Source organism: Magnolia sinica, chromosome 3 (genome assembly GCF_029962835.1).
Source record: "Magnolia sinica isolate HGM2019 chromosome 3, MsV1, whole genome shotgun sequence".
Lineage (NCBI taxonomy): Eukaryota > Viridiplantae > Streptophyta > Magnoliopsida > Magnoliales > Magnoliaceae > Magnolia > Magnolia sinica.
Genome location: NC_080575.1, coordinates 113213501 through 113238824, shown reverse-complemented (window position 1 = coordinate 113238824; position 25324 = coordinate 113213501). Strand labels below are relative to the sequence as shown.

At 39.0% G+C, this 25324-nt stretch overlaps 3 protein-coding genes across 5 annotated transcripts; 2 read left to right on the top strand and 1 right to left on the bottom strand.

The window, feature by feature from the left end:
• The first annotated feature begins 4772 nt into the window (after window positions 1-4772).
• On the top strand, window positions 4773-8603 carry LOC131240772 (protein RADIALIS-like 6). Its single transcript, XM_058239225.1, has 3 exons — window positions 4773-5071; window positions 5353-5670; window positions 7837-8603. Exons 2-3 carry the CDS (start codon window positions 5390-5392, stop codon window positions 7862-7864), a joined length of 309 nt encoding a protein of 102 aa, XP_058095208.1. The 5' UTR covers window positions 4773-5071; window positions 5353-5389; the 3' UTR covers window positions 7865-8603.
• Window positions 8604-9968: 1365 nt separating this feature from the next.
• LOC131240771 (fatty-acid-binding protein 3, chloroplastic) lies at window positions 9969-18408 on the top strand. Its single transcript, XM_058239224.1, has 5 exons — window positions 9969-10205; window positions 16764-16865; window positions 17566-17721; window positions 17809-18023; window positions 18174-18408. The coding sequence occupies exons 1-5, from the start codon at window positions 10031-10033 to the stop codon at window positions 18330-18332; spliced, it is 807 nt and encodes a 268-aa protein (XP_058095207.1). The 5' UTR covers window positions 9969-10030; the 3' UTR covers window positions 18333-18408.
• A 578-nt stretch (window positions 18409-18986) lies between these two features.
• On the bottom strand, window positions 18987-23557 carry LOC131240769 (receptor-like serine/threonine-protein kinase At1g78530). 3 transcript variants are annotated; one of them, XM_058239221.1, is made up of 6 exons: window positions 23452-23557; window positions 21525-21802; window positions 20819-21157; window positions 20197-20451; window positions 19966-20099; window positions 18987-19561 (listed from the first exon to the last, which is right to left on the bottom strand). In XM_058239221.1, exons 2-6 carry the CDS (start codon window positions 21658-21660, stop codon window positions 19361-19363), a joined length of 1065 nt encoding a protein of 354 aa, XP_058095204.1. In that variant the 5' UTR covers window positions 21661-21802; window positions 23452-23557; the 3' UTR covers window positions 18987-19360. The 3 variants fall into 3 exon arrangements, with proteins under 3 accessions (XP_058095204.1, XP_058095206.1, XP_058095205.1); XM_058239222.1 differs by having other exon boundaries at window positions 19424-19561; window positions 19892-20099; XM_058239223.1 differs by lacking the exon at window positions 21525-21802.
• Window positions 23558-25324: the final 1767 nt, after the last annotated feature.

Genomic DNA, 25324 nt, shown 5'->3' with positions numbered 1-25324 from the left:
CCTGTGCTCGAGAAGGTCCCCCAGTTATTTTTAAGAAGATCATAAAAAATCTTATAATTTATGATAAGATTCAACCTCTAGTACGATTTTTCACAACATTGATCATCACCCATTTTAAGATTCCAGGGTGCCCAATGACCCCTTACGCCCTACGACATCACTTGCGATTTTCATATGCATCCTGCTCACATGCTAATAAGTGACAGGTTTGGTGCGGAGGAGCCATACTAATCCATCTGAGCCCTTCCATGAGATGGGCCCTACCATGAAGATTTCACCAGGTACATAAATCAGGCCAGCACACATTTGAGGAGAATGATCCTAGAAAAACAATGGACAGTTGAAATCAGACCTGTCAGTTGTCTGTTGAATGGTTCAAATCTTGGATGCTCTCTTTGATTGATCCAGACCGTTAGTTAGTTGCTGCTTTGGATTGCCAAGGACCCAAGATCCAAAATTTATACTGAATGGACAATCAATCGTCTAGGTGATCAAGTTGCTTATATGGTGGGTCCCATTATTGATGGCCCACAACAATAAAATTTCCCAGCTTGGAATACCCAGCCATTTTTTCCTTCACATATTCAGTTGATTGTTGACCGTTGCTCAAATTTCTCCTGAACATCTATTTGAAAGCACGCTAGAATGGTCCACGAATGTGACCCAACAATTTTTTTATTTTTTTGAAGAATAATGCACTTTATTAAACGCTAAGGGTAAAAAAGAAAACAACAGAACAAAAGAAAGGAAAGTAAAATAAAAGAGAAACCCCTCCAATGCACCCAATCCATGATGAACAAAACAACCCGACTGATAACTCCCTTACCGAGCCACTCCTTTTACGAAAATATTGAAGGGTCATTTTACCCCAGATGGACGGTAGAATAGCAAGGAAGGCAACCTTCCTTCCGATCCCACCAGCATGCCAAGAAAGGAAAAGGCCTTTTGAGTGAATTTGGCATCACCCATCACAAGCTGAAAGAAGACAATGGTGGACTAGACTATCCAAAGGGCAGTGAATGAACAGGTGATCTACTGACTTGGCATCTCTAAGATGGAGATGATAGATGTTAGGCAATGCCATTAGCCTATTGCCTTGCGGAAATTGTCGATGGTAAGGATTCTATTTCTGATAGCAAGCCATACAAAAGCTGCCACTTTAAGAGGAATAACTTCGGAACAAATAGGGCCATTATAATAAGAAGAGGTAGAATTTCCATTTTGCCTAGTGAACAAGGAGAAAGACATCATTAAAAAAAAAATTCCGATTTAATAAGCGACACCAGTGAGTCTCTTACCCCTGGATAAGGATTGATCCCATGCAAGCAAGAAAGAAGCAACAGGAAGTCATTGAATTCAGAATTAGATCGATTTTGACGGCAAGGAGTCCAAACACTCCCAATTTTGAACATTGAGAAGCAGCGGTCCACCGAAACATTAGCAAAAGAGCATATGAGGGATGAAGAAGGAAAAATATCTCGCAGTGAGGAATCTCCACACCAGATATCATCTCAGAATCTAACTCTTGATCCATCCTCTACTGCAAAGCCTAAGCTAGAGAAAACTTTACTAGCAAAATGAGTGACAACTTTTCAAAGGAAAGACGCTAGATATAGAATACCGTACTTTATCCACTAACCCATAGCTGATGAACCATATTTTACAGTAACAATGTACTTCTACCAGCTTCCCTCAATTCGAATATCTAGACTCATTTCGCTAAGAGGGTAGAATTCACATCATTAAGCTAACAATACAAACCTCATTTCAACTGAGTAGTTTAGATGCTCCTCTTTGCGCCAACCCCCCCCCTTTTAAGAAAAAAAAAAAAAAAATCCTTCAAAGTTTATCAATATTGTCGAGGATTGACTTCGGGCAATTGAATAACGACATAAAATAGATATGGAGATTTGAGAGGGCCACCTTAATCAGCACGATTCGGCCTCCAAAGGACAAAATTATGCTTTTACAAGGCGAGAGTTTCTCTCCATTCTTTCTATCACCAAATCTTAAAGATGTTTGACAGGCTTATCTATGTACAAAGGCAAGTTGAGATAGAAAGAGGAAAGAGACCCGACCTGACAACCAAAAGTGCCAAGCAGCCGAGTCACCTCTTTCTTAGACGAGTGCATCCTGAAGAACTCATTTTTAGCTAGATAAACATTGAGAGTCAAAACAACAAAATATCTGATTATCTTCTTCAGATTGTCCGCCATGGATGCATTAACCTCATAAAAAATGAGAGTATCATCAGCAATTTGAAGTTGGATGACAGTCTAAGGGACATTCTCAACCTCAAATTAAACTTCAGAAGAGGCCAACCAATTGACTCTTAACCAACATCCTGCTTCGAGCTTCAGAAACCACAAAAAAAGGAGAAAGAAATCTTTTTGGCGAAGACCCCTCAAGACACAGAAGAAACCAAATGGAGAGCCGTTAGTAAAGATAGAGAGAACCTTGGTGGGGAAACACAAGCTTTAATTAAGAGTCAGCACCTAGTCCCACATACAATGTGAGCTAACATATAATTGATGAAAGACCGATCAATGTGGTCATACATCCTTTCCAAATCCAATGTACACAAAATGCTTTGCATATCAACCTTGTGACAGGAGTCCAAATACTAATGTGTAGTAGGTGCACTATCAATAATCTGCCTCCTCCTAGCAAAGAAGGCACTTGGAACGAAAAAATCACCTTAGGAAACAATGCTCTTAGTTTTTGGCCAAGAATATTTACAATAATATTATAGAACGTACTGATCAAACTAATAGGCCAAAAGTTTTTTAGACACTGCATTTTATAGCTTTAGAATTAGAGTGATGAAAGAACAATGCAACTTGGGCGGCATGCAAATAAAATAAAATAATTCCTCGATGATCACTTGGAGCAAAATTCATGCCAGCCTGCTCATCATGATGGGCCACACCGTTGGAATCAATGCATCGTAAACCAACGGCATGAGTTACGTACATGTGTGGTCCACCTAGTGCGTGGATCATCTTGATATTTCAAGAGTTTACTCTCTGCGGAAGCGGATTGGCTTCTTCTTTTTTTGTTAGCTTACACCCTAGTGTCAATTCACACTTATTGTTGGCCACCCCACTAGGGAATCGATACGAAGCCCTCAGTGTTGAAGTAGATTGGTTGGTGTACCTCACACCAACACCAGCTACATAGCTGGTGTAGATATGTGTCATGCGAAGACGGGAAGCAGATTAGCTGGTGTACCACACACCAGCTATATAGCTACTGTGGGTACGTGTTTGCGAAGACGAGCACCGACACTCCTCAAGCTCCGAGTTGCACGACCGGTTCAAAAGAGATCAAAATTACATGGCCCCACAATGATGTATTTATTACATCCATCCCATTAATCTATTTGGTGAGATCATTTTAGAGCATGAGCCAAAAAATAATCACATCCAAAGCTCAAATGGACCACACCACATGTAGAAGATGGGATAATGATTTTCACCGATAAAATATTCATAGGGCCCACCATAACGTTTATTTTCCATCCAATTTGTTTATAAGGTCACAAAGACATGGATTAAGAGTAAAAAAAGAATATCATATTAATCCAAAACTTATGTGACTCCCAAAAGATTTTCAATGATAGACATTCAATCTCCCACTGCTTTTTTCAGTGTGGTCCACTTGATCTTTAGATCTGTCTAATTTTCCAGCTCAAACCTTACAACTAGATTGCTAAATGGATGGACAGTGTGGATATAATACCTTGCAATGGAACCCACTGAACTTGCTGACCTCAATACAACAGCTATATAACTTTTTTGTTTTTTATCCGGTTAGCTTGTTCGTACACACCCATGTCAATACATACACTCCATGTTAGCCACCCCCGCTGGCGATCGATACCAAGACCTCAAGTGTCGAAACGAGGTATCTCCACTCAGTCTGCCAGTTGAGCTATGGATCTGGGTGTAGCAGCTATATAGCTTGTATGTGGTACATCAAATCCGCTTCCAATCTTCGTGGTGTGCGCTGCCGTTTTCATTCTTCGGATGCCGCAAACAAGTGCCAGTGATGGCACAACGCCACAAGCCGGTAAACGGATTGGCTACTCCCCTGCCACCGGCAAATGGCTTATGGTTGGTGCGATGCGGGGTCTACCGTGATGGATGTGTTTCATCCGTACTGTCCATCTATTTTCTTCAGATCATTTTATGTTATAATATTGAAAATGAGGTATATCCCAATCTTAAGTGAACCACATAACAGGAAACAGTGTCGAATGAATGTAGACCATTAAAAATCTTTTGTGGCCATAAAAGTATTGGATTATGCTTATCTTTTTTTTTTTGTTTTTTCGCTTCATCTGGTCCTGAGGATATCCAATCAATGTTGTTTTCCTGTGGTGCGGTCTACCTAAGATTTATATATCTCTCATTTTTTGGATCAAGCCTTAAAATAATCCGTAAAAATGGATGAACGGAATATGTGAAACACATGCATACATCATGGTGGTGGGGCCACAGCGCACCGACCATCGGTCACCGGGCTGATGGCAGGGGAGTAGCCAATCCGTTTCCCACATGGTGTAGCTCCTTCACGTGCACGCGACGTGCCCGTGACCTGACCTGTTCAGAAGTTCAGAAGGGTGTCCGACTAGCTTAGCTATTGCATGGCACGTTGCACTCCGTGGCAGCAACGTAGACCACGTGTCACGTGCGAATCGATACCTCGAAATGCATGGCATGCGTCATCTTATATATAATAATTATATATAACAATATAAAAAAAAAAAAAATCATGAAAATGCATGCATGAGAAGGTTATCAAAAAAAAAACAGATGTGCGAGACGCAACCTCTCATATCCATCTTGAAATGCTAATGTATTTGTATCTTAATCATCATATTTATAGCTTGAGAATGAGTTGGTGAGAATTGTGTACATGCAGAGAGCTTACAAGGATAATATAGTTTGAATGAAAACTGGATCTTTTTTGCTTTTGAAACAATTTTTGCTGAATTGATGGAGATATGAATTCCTTTTGGGTTTCTTAGATGGAGTTTCTGGAGTCTGGAAAATCCAACTTTTAAGGTATATGTTCCTTTCTTCTTCTTTCCTCTTCATTCGTGCTTTGTTTGAACGAATCTTTGATTTTTCTTTCATTTTGTTATAAGATTTGGTCTGTAATCTTTATTATTTGGTTATCTACATCTGGTTTGATTTTTATTTTTTTATTTTTTACTACAAACATTGCTATGTTATTTTATTTATTTATTCGCTTTTGATAAGTACTTTTTTTTTGGGGGTTGGGGGTTCCGTTTACATTTCCTTTTCTTAATTTTGTATTGATATGATTACTTGTTGGGTTCTTAAGTTTGATTGAAAGAGTTCCAAGGGATTTAAAGAAGACGATGGGTTGTGGGGTTCACTCGGATTGGAGTCGCGAGGAAGATAAGATTTTCGAGAGGGCCCTTGCTGTCTACGACAAAGAAACTCCTGACCGATGGCAGAATGTGGCAACCATGGTCGGAGGAAGAAGCATTGACGAGATCAAGAGGCACTATGATATTCTTGTGGAGGATCTCATCTGCATTGAATCTGATAAAGTCCCGCTCCCCAACTATGTAATGCCGGCAGATCGGAGACCTGAACAAGTTCAGGATAGCGGCCGGTGGACCGAGAAGGAACAAAGGTAATTTTTCAATTTTATTTACAATTATGAACAATTAGTTGTCTGTTTCTACGAGGGGTTCTGCTCTATTTAGCGGATTTGATAGTCTGTCATAGATATCTACTAACTAATATTGGGAGTTTTTAACTTGGTTTCTTTGGTACTTTCGTTGAATTAGGCATATGATAGATAGGGAGCCATTATACTATCCTCAGATTTTTAGGTTGAATCAGTAGCCCTCATGGTTTGCAAATAAACCTCACAGCTTTTGAAGATATCCCAAGTAGAGGCCCATAGGCTAGATCAACGCTGCAAAGTGTTCTAGCAAGTCCATCTTAGGATAGCAAATGTCCCTAGATGGGTTAAATCGACACTACAAAGGGTTCTGGCAAGTTCAGTAATGATGGTAAATGACCCCCAACATGGGTTAAACCGACACTGGGGAGGGTTCCAACAAGTTCACTTATAGATGGTAAATGGCACTAACCAGTAATAAATCGACACTTCAAAGCAAGTGACACCTCCGAGATGATTTAGCCCTAATTTAGAGTGTTTTTGAGCATTTGTTGCAACATCCATAAACAGCACCTGAACACCTTTATAAACATCCCAAGAAATAGAATGAATAGACAATATTTGATAGTAAATTTGAGAAAGAAAAATACAGGCTTAGAGAGTTTATGGATTGTTACAAAATGGCTCTCATCTCATCGAGGCGCAACATTGAATCATGGTTAGACCTATGGTTCTCACCTTGGGTCACCATTTGGGAGGGGTTTTCACCATGGATGCAAAGTGCAAAGTGTGTCAAAGGCTCGCACCATGGGTCACCATTTTGAGGGGTTCTCGCCATGGATGCAAAGTGCAAAGTGTGTCAAAAGGCGCCTGAGCTAGCGCTATCAAAGCCTAGCTACTAATCTTTAGCTGAAGGCAAAAGATTTGTATTCTAAGGTTTTGAAAATTAGGTAAATTAAAAAATCCCAAAATCTTTATAAATTGGAACACTTGGGATCATTTGATGCTATGGAATTGGCAGGATTTGAGGGTATTCTAAATCCATTAGTCATTTGGCAAGGTGGATTAGAGGGTATTCTAAATTCAGAGGATTTCAAATCCTCAGCCTTTATATTAGAGGGTATTCTGAATTCTGAATTAAGGGGATTTCAAATCCTTGCTTCCAGTGAGTTTTGCAAGCAACCCATCCCTTTTGCTTGGATTACCAATCCCTTCTCTCTTTCTTTCTTTTTTTTTTTTTTTTCGTTCTTTTTTTATATGCAGGAGGGTAACAGGTGAGTTTTGCAAGCAACCCCTCCCTTTTGCTTGGATCACCAATCCCTTCTCTTTTTTCTTCTTTTTTAAAGGCCGGAGGGTAGCATGTGTAAATATGTGTCACTAGGCTACTAGCATACTTTACACATGTAAATATGAGTCACTAGGCTACTAGCCTATTGTACACATGGCCATTGATGATATTCCAAAACAATCATATTATAAATTGCATCACTAAAATTATATCAATAGAATGATCCGAGCAGTCAAAACATAGGCCATGTAAATCAACGGTTAGAGCTTGGTTGTGATCCTATGCTTGTGGCCTGTCCAAGGTTTGGAATTTCATCATTTTTTGTCAAAGTATATATTTCAATGGGCTTATTATTGTGTCAAACATCATATATTTATCCTCATTGGGAATATTAAAGTTAATTTAGTAATTAAATTCAAACTCTTGTAGTGAAGATACCTAGTTTCAACACTGAGGTCTTGGTATTGATTCCCTGGTGGGGGTAACAGACAGTGAAGTGTGTACTGATAGTGGGGAAGTGTGTACTGATAGTAGGGTGTGTACTGACAAGCTAACAAAAAAAAAAAACTCTTGTAAATCTATTACATAATTTAAGTGCATAACTATTTTTTATTCTTAAGGGATTTAAAATCCAGGTGCTCAACACAACCACAACTGGAGGACTCCAAATCAGTGTATTTCAAATCTAGGGGATTTCCAATCATGGAATAATCCAATGGATTTACAATCCTGGTATTCTGAATCCATGGTGCCAAACAAGACCCATTTCATGCTCATATGAAACGGTTTTTGTTTGTATTTTGAAATGCCCAGAAATGGCATTGTAGCTTTAACTTTTTTTTCTTCCCGTACACATTGATTGATTTAGTGATGTGTGATTGCAGGCTCTTCTTGCGCTTGAGTATGAATTGATGGAATCTAGCTCTTTTGCTTGTTGCCTACAGGAATTTTCTATTTTCCTGCATTGTGATTGGTCTATGTCATCATTGACGTTATCAGCATGGCTACATTAAGAATTTGGATCCTCTTCTTGCAACAAACAAGAAGTTCCTGCATCTGTTTGTAGCAATCTGATTGGGCCACATCATCACACATTGCATTTAATGCATCAATGCAATGTCAATGATGACGCAATGACCAAAATTAATGTAGCAGTGCTGACAATGTCAGTAATGATGTGGACCAATCACGATGTAGGAAAACAGAAATTTTCTGTTTGTGACAAGCAAAGGATTCAGATTCGTTCATTAAATACAGTGGGTGATAATGTGGCCCAATCACATTGCAACAAATAAGAAATTTTGTTTGTGGCAAGCATAAGTGAATAGAGGTGAATTGATGATACTTGGAGAGGTGAATTGATGATATGATGACTGAACTGATGATATGAGACTCGAATTGATGATAATACGACTGATGGGAGATGGAACTCATCTTGCCATATATTTTTTTATATATAATATGATACTAGTGTGAATGAACATGATATCCAGAGAGAGTGGCATTGCACCCATGTACATCTTAGTTAGAGAAGGTTGTTCCATATTTCAGTAGTAAGTGGCTCTGGTCTCTGCCACTTTGGATTCCCTTGGCCATGTTGTAACCCAAGTGGGTTAAGCTCCAAATTCAACTCTTTAGATTTGATGGTTAAGCTCTGACTGATTGATAAGCAATGGCCTCCTTGATTTTTGGCTATTGTCCATTCACACTAGCCTCCTTGATTTGGTTGGTCTGGATTGACTCACTGAATATGAGTGGATGCTAGATATATGGTTTGTTGATGTGCAGCCTATGGGCCTATGTTCTGATGATCCAAACTGTCAGCCCAATCGGGTATTAGATGGGGAATGCTCAGGAACTCTTCGGGATTGGAAGATCCCACCCTTCAATATGGCTGCAGTCTATAAAGTAAAGTAGAAGGTATCAAGTAGATTTTCACATGGAACGTTTGTTTCATGGAGAAGCTACATGTTGAAGGGCAACGAGTAATTCCATATGCTATTCACCTGTACGGCTGACCACAGGTCAGGTTGGATTAGCCGTGATGATCGGGTTCGTGGTCTTTTTTTCAAGGACCCAAGCCTAGTCCATCTTGAGTAATTTACTTTGGATCCGTCTCGGGTCCACATCATCTAAGGCAGTTTATACGGTGGGCCCTGCCGAGATGGATGGACTACATCACACCTGCCCATGCGACTTTGATACAAGCGAGGTGTAAACGGCCTTTCTTACATGTATTTGGCTTGGCAAAACCTGTTACTATAGCAGAGATGGCTAATATATACACATTGCTAATCAAATTAATTGGACCCAACCTGTAGCTGAACCAACTCAAGATGGTACGATTTTGGTATTTTAAAATATTAACGGGTCCAACTGACTTTCCCAAACCCATCTATACAGTGTTTTTTAACTGGTCATTGATGGTGGACCCGACTAGATTTCATAAGGGCTCCAGGAAGTTTGGCCCTGGATCCATCAGGCACTGGTGGACAGCTCTACTTACTGGGGAATCCCACTTGTAGCGGACACCGTCCTGTCCCTATGATGCCAGATTCAATTTAGGTCGACTCAAAACTGGACCTTGTTTTGAAAAAGGGTCCGGCGTAGGTTGGGTTGGGACAGATCCCCAACTGGACCCGGATTCACAAGGAGTAAGGGATCCAAACCGAATTTATCATAGGTTGGCTCCAATGACACATCCGGTCAATCTATTCATGTGACCAATCGTCTACGTATATGTTCTGAAATTTGAACCGTCCAAAAGGTTTTGACCGACTGTAGAAATCGGACGGATTATACGATCCTGACCTCTTATATACATTTGTTTTTGGAATTTGGATGGTGATCTATGATAAAATGAAGATGTCCTCCAATCAGCTAGTTATGGTCATATGATTTGTCGTGGATACATCTGCGGTCCGGGAAACCATTTGGAGAGTACGATTTGAGGTAGACGTGTGCAAATGCACGACGGTTGTCCGCATGAGTACCAAAATTACTTCTACTTCATTCACTATTTCCCCGGGACGAAAAAAAGTGCGAATCTGAGAGAGAGGGAGAGTGAGAGATTGGGAAATGGCTGGGGCTATTGCTACTTCAATTTCTCTATTCTCGCCAATCGCCGCTAAAATAAAGGGCAAAGACTACTCTTCTTCTCCTTCTTTTGGGATTTACCAAATTAACCCCACATCCACATTACCTATTTTGACTTCCAATCACAGATTTCGGGCCCCAATTCCCAAAGCTTCAGGTAATGTATGCCCTTTCTTTTCTTCTTCTTCTTCAATTTTATTTCATTTCCCTCTTCTCACTTGTTTTGGGTATCGAATGCATTTTCATGGACGCGAGCAAAGCAGCTGGAGTCTATAAACAAACCAGGTTTTACTAATGAGGAAAACTTTGATACTCTTGCTTCGGTGTGTGGATGATACGCAGGCATAAAACTAAATTAAACCGTCCAATTTATTAGTTTGGATGTATCATGAATCCAAAATGATAATTATCTGACTATCGAATTGGTGGACATTATTAGACGGTTAAAATTGAAAAATATCCATTTGTTCTATTTCAACAAACAAATGTCCACAAATCACAGGTTAGAACTGTTCAGCCATTCTGATTTTGCGATTGTTAATTAAGTGGGTTTCACAATTTAGTCGATTTGGTTGGAGTCAATAGATGACATGTAGTAAATTTTAGAGGGCCCGAGTATCAAGCGTCATTCTCTGCCAGAGTATCAAATAAACTAAGCAATACACTTTCCTCCAACCTTTCCTTACACACGCAAACATATGCGGCGTGCGTGTGAGATAGGAGCTTCTGTTCATGTATCCACACTGCTTTTTAGATGATCTCTATCGAAATTCACCTGCCTTATTCCTCAACTGGGTGGCCCACCCGAGTCAACAGCCTGATTATTAGACGCCTACCTGATGTGAAGCTGAGATCTTTCACACGTTTTCATGTAGATGGGCAATGTACTACAAGCGTGTGGGCATGGTAAACTACGATTCCTTCACATACGCTGCATCATGCCAAAGTGAGCCGTCCATCAGTTGGCCCCAACTGGAGATGTTCATGTAAAACTAGCTATGTCAAAAACTCCGATTGCACTGCAACTATCACACACTCCACACGCACCTGAGATCGGGGCCGCTCATTAGATGGGCCCCAACAAGTAGGATCTGGTCCATAAAGAAAGCCCACCAACAGATGCCGAAGCTGAATGGGAGCAGCTTGTGATTTCTTAAACCGTTCATTGTTTTGGAACGCGTGTGATCCACCTGATGGGTGGACAAGGCTGATTTCGAATGCTAATTGCATTTGGCAAACGTGTGGAAGCAAGGGACACTTGTGCGAGATCATGTGAGCCCAACTGCGTAAATGCCATATCTATTATGGCCTATATTCTAACTAGGTGGTCCACACCTAGACAAAATGAAATTGACCAATGGTAGACTATGTACATGTGTGGCCCATCTGCTTTCTGATCTTACACTTGTGAGGTAATTGAACTCGAGCTAGTTCAGTTCAATTATTGGGCCATTGCAAGTAACCTAAGCCGATTTTCCCTCGGGTTAGATGTGTCTGATTATATCATTCTCTGCAAGAAACAATTGCAGCAACAATTAGAAAAGAGAATTGAGGTCCTTATGCATCTATTTTATACATGGAGACCATTTCTAAGTAATCCAGACCGCTGATACAATGGAACTTGTTGTGGATGGATACAGCCAAAACTTTTCCAGTTTGGACAATCCTATCTGTCCTAGTTGTAGATATTATTTCAGATGGCTGTTGTGTTTTCTTCGTAACCACTTGTTTTTAGGTTCCTAATCCTAATCAAAAGTTTAGAACTGTCTGATCTTGTGTAGGCGAACTCTTAACTTTGGTAAATTAATTTCTATTGAGATACACTATTACCTACTATACTCTTCGAAAGGTTATAAAGGCTCTGGTTAAGTACCTTGGTTTCATTATCTACTTCAGGATGATATGTATTAGAGAGTTGAAGCGTAGTCCTCAATCACTTCTATAAAAGTGTCAAATTACAGTCCAAAGCCTTTTTTAAAAATAAAAAAAAAAAAAAAAAAAAAATATGAAGTCATACAATCTTCACAAAGAATGTATTGGCAATACGTGTAGTATCTATCATCCTTTTACATCATATTAAATAGGCTATTTTTAAAAAACGGTCCACCATAACAAAAATCATATATGCTCTACTTTGAGGCTTAGGAAGACCTAGAATGGTGTTTATAGAAATGTTCACCCATGTGCAATTGGAACAGGAGGCGGCTTATAAAGGTCAGTGTTCTACATATGACGTTTGGCATCAACACATCGTGTTACAAACCATTCAATGTCATGATGTATACAAGGTCAATAGTATTTTTCTTCTACCATGGCTAATGTTTCTCTCTTCCAAAGTGTCCACCCAATCCGTCGTATAGCTCATATATGATCTTCTCCCGCAACGATCCTTTAGAAATGCATAAGCGAGAATGCTGAAATAAATATTTATTGTGTGAGATGAATTCATACTTTAGATCTCGGCCATCCACACATTTGTTGAGCACTTTATAAAAAATAGGGTCCTCATATTGTTCTTTTAATGCCTTGAATCCCACACCCTCCTACTTAAAAGCATTCACTGCTTTTTCTAACTTCCACCTTTGTAACGGAAAAGGAAAGTATATTCTTGTATAAAAGTCATCCACTTTACATGATAAGCACTTAGCTTCTTTTGGGAGTTGAAATATCTCAACGCCTCATGGCCTGAGTATAAAATGAAATCCCGACGAATCATGTAATGCCTCTAATGTCATATTGCATGGACCACTGCGATGAACTTGAGATCATACGTGGAGTAGTTCTTCTGAGCATCATTAAGTTCTTGCTAAAGAAAGCAATCGGCTTTTGTTCCTGACTCGGCACTACGCCAATACCAACTTTTGAAGACTTTATTGAAGTCCATGAGTACAAAAACTAGAGTCTCTATCATCTTCTCTTTTATGGTACTGAAGCTTTGGTTCGCCATTTTAGTCCATTTAAATTGGCCTTCGTGCATGCAATTAGAGACAAATGCAATAGTTGTATTGAAAATTTGGATAAATCTCTGGTAAGATGTCGCTAAGCTGTGGAAAAGAATACACCTCTAAAAGGGTTCATGGGATGGGTCACTCCACAATAGTCTCGATTTTCTCTTGGTCAACCTTGATCCCTTTTAGAAAGATAATATATCTCTAAAACTCAACACTATAGACAGGTTCATGGGATGGGTCACTCCACAATAGTCTCGATTTTCTCTTGGTCAACCTTGATCCCTTTTAGAAAGATAATATATCTCTAAAACACAACACTATAGACAATGAGCACTTTTTAGGTTAACAAATAATATTTTTTTCCATAATGTATCAAATATTTGTTTCAAGTGATCAGGGTGAATAGATGAATCATACGACTAAAAACAAGAATATAATCAAAATAAATAACTAAGAACTTTCCCATGAAGAGATGGAGTACTTTTGTCATCGGCCTTACAAAAGTTCTCGGTGTAACTAAAATGCCAAATGGCATGATAAGCCACTCGTACAACCCATCTCCAGTCTTAAATGTGGTCTTCCAATTGTCCCTTAACTGGACACATATATGATGATATCCACTCCTTAGATTGATCTTTACAAGGACATTTCCTTCATGCAACATGTCTAGCATATTGTCTAAATGAGGAATAGAAAACTGGTACTTGATAGAAATTCAGTTGATTGCATGACTGTCCACACACCTCCTCTAAGATCCTTCTTTTTAGGAGTTAATAATGTGAGAACAACACATGGTGACATGCTTTCTGAATTAAACCTTTCTGTAGCAACTCAGTAACATGTCAGTGCTCAAGATTTGATAGACTTGAACTTTGCATTAAATCAATGCGGTGTTGAATGTTCGTTGTAGGAGGAAGTCCCACTGTGAGTTCTTCGGGCACCAAGTCTTCATATTTATGGTACTCCTGTAACTCTTGTACAGGAAGCAGAACATTTGATTGCTTTATATCTTCTCTAGTAACTAAGACATAAATGATGCTAGTCTCCTTTCTTTTCCCTTTACAATTTTCTCACTACGCGACTTCCGAGTCTTGTCTTGATCAAATTTAGGTGTTGGAAGATGTTTCATTGGTACAATGTGATATTAACATCATTGTTGACGAAAGAATATATGCTAGCTAGAGTAAAATGCACTATATCTTGGTTCTACAACCACGTTCTCCATAACAAAATATGTCGTGTATTCATGGGACCATATCACACCACACCTTTTTGTTATACTTAAATCCAATAGAGAAGGAAACTAAACACCTATAATTAATAGAAACTTCTCTTCTTTTATTGAATCAACGAATCTGGTATGAACATGGATGCTTATGTATTTTTAAGTTATAATTTTTTCACCATTTATTGTGAGATGATATACTCGCTGCTTCCCCCATTTACTAAATCATGTATATCTTTGCACTAGAAGTGCAAGTAGTGAGGAAGATAATATGTCGCAACCATCGCCCCCATAAATTGCATGAGGCGTTAATTACATAGTCCGTTAGATAACTAATGACTCACCTTTATTACCATGTACATTTACTATATCTTCCCCAGCATGTCCCACATTCTCATTTGCATGTTCTTCATACTCCATATCATTTTCGGCTGTCATTGAATGCGGACGAGAGTGTCTTCAACATATTCTCCTTTCTTGAACAAATTTACTTTGTTGTTCGAGATAGTAAAAAGAACGATATCCCAACTGCTCACACCTAAAGCATATGAAAGGAGTATTATTTTGCCCATCTTTGGTGCACTAACTGCCTCCCACTTTGTTAGGGTTTAGCTTCATTGTTGGATGTTGGTCCATTTTCCCTTAACCCATGGAAGCCTTGTGGTTGCTTTACGTGGGAAGTTAACGTATTGCCCCGTTGTTGATGACAGATCTCGTGGGGCATCGAATCATCTCCTAAGTCTTCAATTACTTACCTCCTCAAATTTTATGCAAGTGTGTATGTATCGGACATCTCAAGTACATCTTTGAAAGCCACATCATTTTTTATTTCCAGGTCAAGGCCATTAACCTATCTTGAAACTGTCTTCATACTCACAAAAATCGTGCTCGTAATGTTAATGTATGGAATTCTTTGATGTATTCATTTACCAATTTGCCAATTTGTTCCCTTGATGTAGATTGTGGCATCTTTGATAGAGGTTACGGGCATCGGCCATGGATATAAACTTTTTTTTTTTTAACTTCTTAAAAAAAAAAAAAAAAAACACTTTTATGAAGAATCTATTCTCCTTATCTTGGTAGAGTTGTTTGACTTCGAGATTATCCCACCTTTCTAATGTGTGACCGGAAATTTTTATAGTTACTAACTCTATGTTCGGCTTGTCCGCGATTTCCTTGTACTTGAACAATATTTCCATCTCGGTTAGCCAATCGATGAAGTCTTCAACATGCAAATGATCAAGAATTCTAAAATTTTGACCTTAATTCCAGGCTCTTTGTCATGCTTCAACAATTGTAGGATTCAATTATTGGTGTCTTCACTAGCCAAGGTAGCTGGTCATTGGTTAGGACCTTGGTGAGGACATTTCCCTTGTGTCCACATGCTCCAACTTTAGTCTCCAGATTCCTTCAATGAGTTACTCGCGTAAACTTTACCCGTGTCACTTTTTTTTGAAGTTATTAGGAGGTGATATATAGTTAAAAATCCCCAATGATTACCCTCTCTGATACTAAAATGGTGCACCAATTATCGAGTTAGCGAGATCTTAATGCTCGAATTGCAAATAAATTGACATGAGTACACTCATAAGAATATTTGAATATAGAGGGATGTATAACTTTATTGATATTAAGCTTCTTCTCTTGCAATGTTTGAGAAGACTCACAACTTAGAAAATAAGGAATGCCTACCACCTGTGCCACTCCCTTTGAAGCCATTAGGAGGTGATATCTGTGTCACTCCCTTTGAAGCCATTAGGAGGTGATGTAGAATAAAAAGTCCCCCAACAATCACCCTCTCTGGTACCAAAATGGTCCACCAGTTATCGAGTCAAGAGGATCTCAACACTCAAAGCGCAAACAAGCAAAGATGGATGCATAACTTTATCGATATCAAACTTCTTCTCTTACAATACATGAGAAAACTCACAACTTCGAAAATGTGGGGAAAAAATGTGGAATGCCTACTTCTTGCCCTAAAGAAATTTTTTGAATATTTCATGAAAATCCCCCAACTATTAGATTAATTTCAAATCAATTAATAATTTATAGACCCTAAAGACAATTTATGAACATTTGATGAAAATCCCCAACTATTAGATTAATTTTAAATAAATCTTAATTGATTTCAAATCAACTAATAATATATTGAAGATGATAAAAATCCCATCAACAAAGATTTAGCTTAAAAATAGCAATAAAATAAATAAATAAATACTCCCAAAATCTTCAATCATATCTTCCACATCAGCCCCCCATCATCCACAAATGGCAAATGAGGTATCTGACATTTAGGTCCAAATTTTGCAACAAATAGGTCAAAATCACCACATGATGGGCCCGATGGTGGGCCATAGACCTACATCAATGTGACCCATAGTGCCCAACTGGATCAAACTCAAACAAGTCTGAGTTGACTAGAATGAATAATCAGTCTATGCATTGGCCTGACTCCAGCCCCTTATCCTAGACTGAAAACACTACTGTGGCGGATAGTAGAAATGCTAATATATCTTGCTCTTCAAATCCTTCGGTGCAGTTGGAAGTGCAAACTTTGTCTTGGAGCCCTCGACCAATGTGAAATTTCAGACACTGTTGAGTGTGCCTGGATGCTTGGATCCATTAGTTCTGCTTGGCACAGGTTTGTTTCTTTAAATGCACTCGGTAGAACCTATCCGACGATGCTCAAGAATGATCATCTGTGAAACATGGTTAGTGATAGTTCATTCACCATGTGTGAATCTCATCAAAATATCCTGTCTCACGTCCAAGCATGATGTGTAGGTAACACCTATTACACATTGCCATCTCCTAAGAAAGGGATGGAGTTATGGTGGTTGAACTTTGGCAAGGCTCATGTGCATGCCTTATTCCCATATCTGATGGTGGATGCAATGTGCCACATGCTTTAGCTGTTCTTGTCTTGCTATTGATTTGGGAACAGAAGAAGTGGGAAATTGTTAATTGACCTAATGTGGTTTTGGGTTAATCACTTCCACACTGCCTCCAAAGGTGAAATGTGCAGGTCCCCACTAAAGGTGTGGATCCAGTGATGATATGACTATGTTTCCAAATGGGCCCTTTCTATCGTGTACACCAGTATCCCACCATCCCACCATCCCACTATCACCATCATCTGATCATCATCATCATGACCTCATCCCAGCTCTTTGGGGTCGGTTTCTCCACCTTTATCCAATCTTTGGAATAAAAATGAATTTGAATTGATGAGGAATTAGCCACATACAGAATCCACCAATGGAGATTGCTTACTGTGGACAATCCTGATTAGTGATAGGAGCAATTATATTGCCTTTAGTTTCTATTGTCTCGAATGACAGGTTACAGGGAGAAGGTTTTTGCTATCATTGGTGTAAAAGTCTATGCCGCTGGGTTGTATGTAAATAATTCTATAATAGAAAATTTGAATGCATGGAAGAGAAAATCAGCTGCTGAAATTGAAAAGGATTCCGCTCTGTTTAGTGCTGTTTATGAAGGTATCAGTGATCTAAACTTCTACATGATTGCTTTTTCACAAAATAACTTGCAGATGTGAGTGATGATATGACATATCTTGTATGCAGCATCTTCAGAGAAATCGTTGCAGATTGTTCTGGTCAGGGATGTCGATGGTAAGACTTTCTGGGATGCATTAGATGATGCCATCTCACCAAGGATCAAAGCACCCACCCCTGTTGATGAATCTGCGCTCTCCACATTTCGTAGCACCTTTCAAGGACGCCCTCTTAAGCAAGGGACTCTCATATTCTTGACTTGGGTGGAGCCATCCAAGATGCTAGTAAGCACACAATACATCTTTACATGCATTTATTTATCCATACATACACTTCTCCCATTCATGCAAAAACTTACATGTTCATTTAGAGTTCAAATGTTACTTCAAGCACGCAGGCATCTAAAATGAGATGTGTCTGTTTCATATATGCAGATTTCAATCTCATCAGATGGGATGCCATCAACTGTGGATGCCACAATCGATTCCACAAACGTTTCTTCAGCTCTTTTCAATGTTTTTTTTGGAGATGCTCCTGTTTCTCCTCTCTTGAAAACCTCAGTTGCTAATGGGCTGGCAATGTTGATCAAGTAGATGTAAATGGTAATTATATATTTTGTTCAGAAAATAACTATATATTTGATCAATGGAGGTGTCTATTGTTGCCCTTCATATTTGTATTATGTTTGTGAGTTTGGGACCCTGGAAGACATTGTTTGGCAATGGTTGTAGTTAATTGTGTGTGAATTCTGGCTTTTAGCTTGTTGAGATTAATGTATAAAAGCTCTTTTTCATGAAAATTAATATAGGGGCGTTTTCACACCGGGCTCGAGTGAGGTGGCCTATAGGATGCAGGGGCACACTCGGGGTGGGCGGCCTGTGTGATGTGAGGCGAGACCCATGTGGGATGAGCTCATGAGGGAATTTAGACAAGGACCACACTCATGGAATGTGGGACCTAGCTATGGGATAATGGGATTAATTTGTCATGCTTTTTATCAGTTTGAGCTTTTAGAGTAAGTGGTTAGTTGTCCTGCATCAAAGTGGTATCATAGCGAAAGGTTTCAAGTTTAAGATTCCTCACCAACCCTGATTAATGCTCTCATCCTATTCCCACTTACCTTGGATGTCAATTCGAATTGGAATTATTAGTCTGTTAGCATGGAAATACCCAAACTATGATTTCCTTGGTATTAATATTCAGTGCCTGGGCTCCGGAAATGCAATCATATTAATTTCAAGCTGGACTTGAAAGTAATGTAACCCAATTTGAGGGCTATTTTCTTCATTATCAATGCTTAGAAATTTCATTCACTCTTATTATTTCCTCTCAATTAAACTAAATATTCACAACTCAATTCAATTGTACATCCAAACACTGCCAGAATGTGAGCGTCATTCCTTTTCCTCCTTTCTGAACACCACATACTGCCACCCGTTGGGGAATCCAAGCTGCTATTGCATGACACCAACTTGCCAGGACTCCGTGCTTTTATTGGTATGATTAATCAACAGAACCATATCTAGCTGGATGATTGTATGGTTCATACACATTTTAGTATACAATGGGCTTCCTTCGATAACAAGATCATTTCACATCCCAAAAGAAACCATGACACATTTCAGGAATCTGATATGGGTTTATCTGATTTTATCTGCTCGAGCATCTTCAAAACCTCAGCCATAGTTGGTCTCTTGGAGGGCTCTGATTCAAGGCATTTCACTGCGACACTGAATGCATTCTTAACTTCATTAGCAGGAAAATCTACTAGCCCGTTATCTATTGCAAACTCTTCCCGCTCGTCATCCACAACAGCTTTCACCTGTTACACCATGCATATCACCGCCGCATATCAGTCTTGAATCACAAAAAGCATATTAACAGAAAAGGTTGGCCAAACACATCATAAAACAAGTTAGATGTGAATAATCTAAAAAAATCCACGTTACTTGTTTTCACTTCCAAAAAAAAGAAAGTTAAGTAGAAGACATTAAATCAGTTAAATGGGAATTTTTAAAAAAAAAAAAAAAAAGCCTCTATTAGACCCCCTATTTTTAAAGCACAAACCATCATTTCCTTCTTTTGATGCTAGATTAATACTAAAAGGTACTTCTCTAGTACGACAAGGTAGAAAAATGGGGGTGCATGATACCATTCTGATCTGTTGAAATTTGTACAGACTCCACAAGTGCCATGAAACTTGTATTCTGAGGATGTGAGATTTACCCATGTCACTAGTTTGGTGCCGGTCTCAACAAACGTTTCATCTGTCGGTCTTTTCCCGGTTAGAAGCTCAAGTAAGACAACACCAAAGCTGTAAACATCACCTTTTGCTGTTGCTCGTCCAGTATCAAAATATTCTGCAAGAGGAAAGATAAACCATGACGATGTTTAGCTGGCACTTAGACAACGGAGTGCAAGGAAACTGACCATGATCTGTGATCTTATGTACTGTACCTGGAGCTAAATAACCAAAAGTTCCAGCGACGAACGTAGATACGTGAGTTTGATCCGGTTCCATTAATGTGGCCAGTCCAAAATCAGACACCCGACCTTCCATGTTTTGATCCAGCAATATGTTGCTTGATTTTATATCTCTATGAATTATATGAGGAATGCAGTCATGATGAAGGTATGAAATGCCCCGAGCAGCACCTACTGCTATCTTATACCTTAGAGGCCAATCCAAAACATATTTCTCTCTTAACTTCCCTGCATCGAATCGTTCTTTTTAAGAAGAGAATTTGAGAATGGTAGTGACACATCTATGTTAGGTAGCTTTGTTATCATGCCCAAATTGTAGTTGGTGGAACTTTCCTTGCCAAACAGGTGCCATTTGCATTTAGGTTGCGGAACCGACATTATATGGGTTCTTGCTGCCCTGTTTTGTTTTGGGTTTTTTTTTTTTTTTTCCACTCGCAAGTGAGATGTGCTAGAAAGATGTGAACATATCTGACTTGCATGTGGTGCCTGATCTTGGGAACCAAGAACTTCCAAAAGTTACCCATAGAGTGTAATTTTAAAGCAGAAGGTTAGTCACACACACACAAAGAAAAGAAAGGAAAAGAAAAAAAAATACCATGAAGATATGCATCAAGACTACCGTTCGGCATGAGCTCATATATAAGCAGATTGAAGTGAAGGGCAGTATAATAACCATGGAGAGTGACTATGTTTCTGTGCTTTATGTCACCCATTGCATCCAGCTCTCTTTCAAATCCCCGGTCCCCATCTGCACTACCCTTATTTAATCTCTTCACAGCGAAAGAGATGGAATCATTGATGGTCAGTCTATACACTGTTCCATATCCTCCAGACCCAATAATATCCTTGTTGGTTAGCTTCATCGTCTTCTTCAAAAAGGCTTCTGAGGTGAGGGACTGCATAGTCGGCGACCTGAACAATACCATCTTCCCACCTGTTACAGAACATAGTTCATCAGTATTTCATTTCCTTTCTATCTCCTGATGACTGACATATAGGCTACATTTGGATGCACAACAAGACAATCGAATTCAATTGCAAACATTCAGTTTATTCGAGAGGAAATATCAAAAAGTGATGATGTTTCCTAGTATTTGTGTGAGGAAGTAAACCTCCCGCAAGGCGATCTGATTACTATCCCAAACACTCAATTATGTATGCTAAGGAAGGAAATCACAATTTGGTTATTCTACTTCATCAGATCAGTCATTGCAATTCAAGTCGACAGTGCATCCAAAGCACCCACAAATTGCAAATATTACAATCATGTAGTAATATATATCTTCTAAATGAAGCATTACCTGACAAGCTCTCCTGGAAGACCTTGCGCTTTCTGCTCCATCTTTGATAGAGGAGCACTGCAATAACAATCTTCGATACGATAAATGCAACGAAACAAATGGTTATATAGAATGCTAGGATGTGAGCATTTCCCATGTTTCTCAGACTTAGGAGTGTATGGCTCCACCAGATGCTTTTTAATTGTGAATTATAAATTGCTACTCAGAGCCTCCATTCTAAACTAAGCCATTTGATACGTCTACGTATCATTTCTGCATGCGAAGATGGACCATCCACACTGCAAACATGAACATATGTTCTTGGAGTCAAAGGATCATCCAAATCTACCAAACCTGGGAATTCGTCTTTAGTGAACTACTCGATACAAGAGATTGAAATTCTACAAGCATTTTCTTATTCGTTTCAGAGAACTACTCAAGACAAGCCTTACTGTAACAGAATTTGCATTATGGAAACACTCCAAACTACAACAATTCATCTTCTCTCAGACTTCAAAATATTTATATGAAAAATGAATACAACTATATACTTTGGTTCATAAAAACCATCAAAGGGAATTCCAGCGGCACAGTTCTTGATGCCCACAACTAGGGCTGTCAAGGGGCTGGGGCTGGGGTTGGCTTTGGCCTGGATTTTGAACTGTTCGCCTGGCCTATTCAAAATTTCAATTTTGCCTGGTCCGAGCCGAGCCCATTGACAGATGGGAGACCCTACCCACAACACCATCATAATAGATGGGAGACCCTTTAAACAAGAAAATCAATCACCTTGATAAAAATATTACACTTTCTACAAATGGTTCTCCTTTCAATTTTGATGTTAGAAATATCTGACAATTGAAAACAAAACCAACATAAAGGGACCCAAAAAGACATGCCTTTATCATTTCATTTTCAGATGAAATACTAACCCGATTGTAAAATGCATAAAATGAGTTAAAATGAGATTGGAATTTTAGAATGCAACACAGAAAATCATGACATGAAAGATCTCCAATATCTACCATTAAGGCCGTGTTTTGGATGCACAAATGAATTCAATTCCAAACATTCAGTTTAATCAAAGCCTAAGTAAAAAGAATGTAATAATATTTCTTAGAATTCATATGGATCGCATAGCACTCAAATCGCAGTTACGCTTCTTTCAAGCCCAACCCAAAAAGTGATGTAACAATAATTGAAGTCCGTGCCCTCAATAAGAACCCTCAAGAAAGAAATCACAATTTGGTAATTTCCACTATATTCAGACTAGCATTCGCACTTAAATTCAATAGCGCATCCAAAACCCGCCTTAAATCAGCCTTTCTCTTCTTTTCAAACTCAACCTACTCATATCCAAATAGTTTTTTTATTTTTATTTTTTATTTTTTACATATAATAATAATTATTATTATTATAAAGAAAAATCATCTAAAACAACAAAAGCATATTTCATGGCCTCATCCTAACATCTTGATGAGTACCCATAAACATGTGCTGACTGGCCTAACTCCGTATAAAAGTCATTCAACTAAGACATTTCTAAGTCCCATTGAACTTACTGTCTTGTTCGAAACAAAATGGCGACTCTGCTGGGGAATAAAATCCCAAGAAAAGCACCTTTTGTTAGACTTTTACAGGCCACTCTCATTATCACACACCATAACCGAGTAAATCACAACATCATAAGTTAAAATTATCATAAACTAATAAAACTAAGTTACCAAATAGAAAAAAGAAGGAAAGCAAAAAAAATAAAATCTACTCAGCTTTCATTTGTTCAACTTCCAAAATCCCAAACATCATAAACTCACAAACTTCAACTAACCCAAGTTTTTTTTTTTTTTTTCAAAAGAACCAACTAAAAATCCTGTGTGTTCATCTTCCAAAATCCTAAGAAATTTCATATGAGTTGAGAAGGGTCTTTTCCATATCAAGAAGTACAAACCTTGGGAAGCATAAATCAGTAATGTCTGTGAGATTCTTCAATTGCAGTGGAGATGTTGAAAGGGGTGCATAAAAGGAAGCCGGAAAAGAGGCGTCCGATACTTAAATCAGTAATGTCTGTGAGATTCTTCTCTGCTCTGGCTAACTGTAGACGGCCATCTGTCGCTTTTGACGTTGGAGTGCTCCAAATGCACGTGAAGAAGCGAGCAAAAGGAGATCGGATTGCGTACTGAGTTACTCAGTACGCTTTTATCGTACTGAGTAAAATCAGTTGGGCCCACTGTGAATTTCTGTGCTTTATCCACACCGTCCATCCATTTTTACTACTGATTTTAGGGGTTGACACTAAATTTTAAGTAAATCCAAATCTCAAGTGGACCATTAAACAGGAAACAGTGTGGAATAATGATTTTCACCGTTGAAACCTTCCTAGGGTCCAAAGTAATTTTTATTTGTCATCCAACCTGTTCATAAGATCACAAAGACATGGATGAAGAGAAACCACAAACATCAGCTTGATCCAAAACTTCTTTGGCCTCCAAAAAAGTTTCAATGGTAGATGTTCAATCAAACTGTTTCCTGTGGTGTGGTCCACTTGAGATTTTAATTTGCTTCGTTTTTGGGATCAAGCCCTAAAATTATCTGTTAACATGGATCAAAGGAGTGGATAAAATAAATAAATAACGGTGGACCCTACACAGTTTACTCAGTACGCTAAGGGTACTGAGTTACTCAGTACGCAATCCGCTTCCGAGCAAAAGCGGGACGCGGCTTCTGTGAATCCCCGGATCCACCAACTGCGGGACACACCGTTATGCATATGCCTTACATCCACGCCGTCCATCCGATTTTGACGGCTTATTTTACGGTATGATCCAAAAAATTGAAGCAGATCCAGATCTAAGGTAGACCACACCACAGGAAAAGTGGTGATTGAATACCCACCGTTAAAAAGTTCTTAGGGGGCCGCTAGAATGTTTATTTGCCATCCAACCTTTGATAAGGTTACAAAGAATAGGATGAAAGGACGACACAAATATCAGCTTGATCCAAAACTTTTGTTGCCTCTACAAAGTTTTTAATGATCATTCACCACCGTTTCCTGTGGAATGGTCTACTGCTATTTGGATCTGTTTCATTTTTGGGGTTCTATAAAATGAGGCGTAAAAACGTATGGACGGCGTAGGTTTAAGGTAAATACATCTTGTGGACCCCACATTCAGCGATCCACCAACCTCAGTGTATCCAGGGATCGACCGAAGCCGCGTCCAAACAAAAGTACTGATGGTGCCACGTCTCCAAGCTCCCCAGCCGTATCTACTGATAGCTATACGACAGTGGGGACTGAGAAGCGACTTCTCGCGTGCACGTGAGCCTCGCAGCACACGTACAGACTCGTTATACATGTTCGTGATCCGAGCCATTCTTTAGCTAGATGGAAATGTAAATTAATTATATACCGTTGGTTGTTTTTCTTCTGGATTCACACGGAGAGGAGTAGTAAGCATCTCGTGCGTTTCTGTAATTCATCTCAAGCACTTTCTCGTACGGATGAGAGACGCGTGTTATGATTAGGTAGGGTAGGTATACGTACTACCCACCAGCTGAGCCAGTCGATTCATGTGAACTCTTGAATTTTGAGTGCTGGAAAGGAGAGCTGGGTGTGGTTAGGTGGCCTTGTAGGACTCTTTTTAATTCAAACTAGTGTTATCAAATTTGTCAAGCTTATTTATGAAATTTTAAAATAGAAAATAAAAATAAAATAATTAAAATTTAACTGTACATTTAAAAAATAAAAATAAAATATCATCAAAATTAAATAGAAAGGAGACCCACTTAGGTCCGCTTCATCCACTGGACGCACCCTTCCATGG

Coding starts and splice junctions, on each gene's coding strand:
- LOC131240771 (XM_058239224.1), top strand. CDS start 10,031: ATGGCTGGGGCTATTGCTACTTCAATTTCTCTATTCTCGCCAATCGCC. Junction 10,206..16,763: donor CCCAATTCCCAAAGCTTCAG/GTAATGTATGCC, acceptor CCTTCGGTGCAG/TTGGAAGTGCAAACTTTGTC. Junction 17,722..17,808: donor GTTTAGTGCTGTTTATGAAG/GTATCAGTGATC, acceptor TCTTGTATGCAG/CATCTTCAGAGAAATCGTTG.
- LOC131240772 (XM_058239225.1), top strand. CDS start 5,390: ATGGGTTGTGGGGTTCACTCGGATTGGAGTCGCGAGGAAGATAAGATT. Junction 5,671..7,836: donor TGGACCGAGAAGGAACAAAG/GTAATTTTTCAA, acceptor GTGTGATTGCAG/GCTCTTCTTGCGCTTGAGTA.
- LOC131240769 (XM_058239221.1), bottom strand. CDS start 21,660: ATGGGAAATGCTCACATCCTAGCATTCTATATAACCATTTGTTTCGTT. Junction 21,158..21,524: donor CTTCCAGGAGAGCTTGTCAG/GTAATGCTTCAT, acceptor GTTCTGTAACAG/GTGGGAAGATGGTATTGTTC. Junction 19,562..19,965: donor GCACCAAACTAGTGACATGG/GTAAATCTCACA, acceptor ATGGTGTAACAG/GTGAAAGCTGTTGTGGATGA.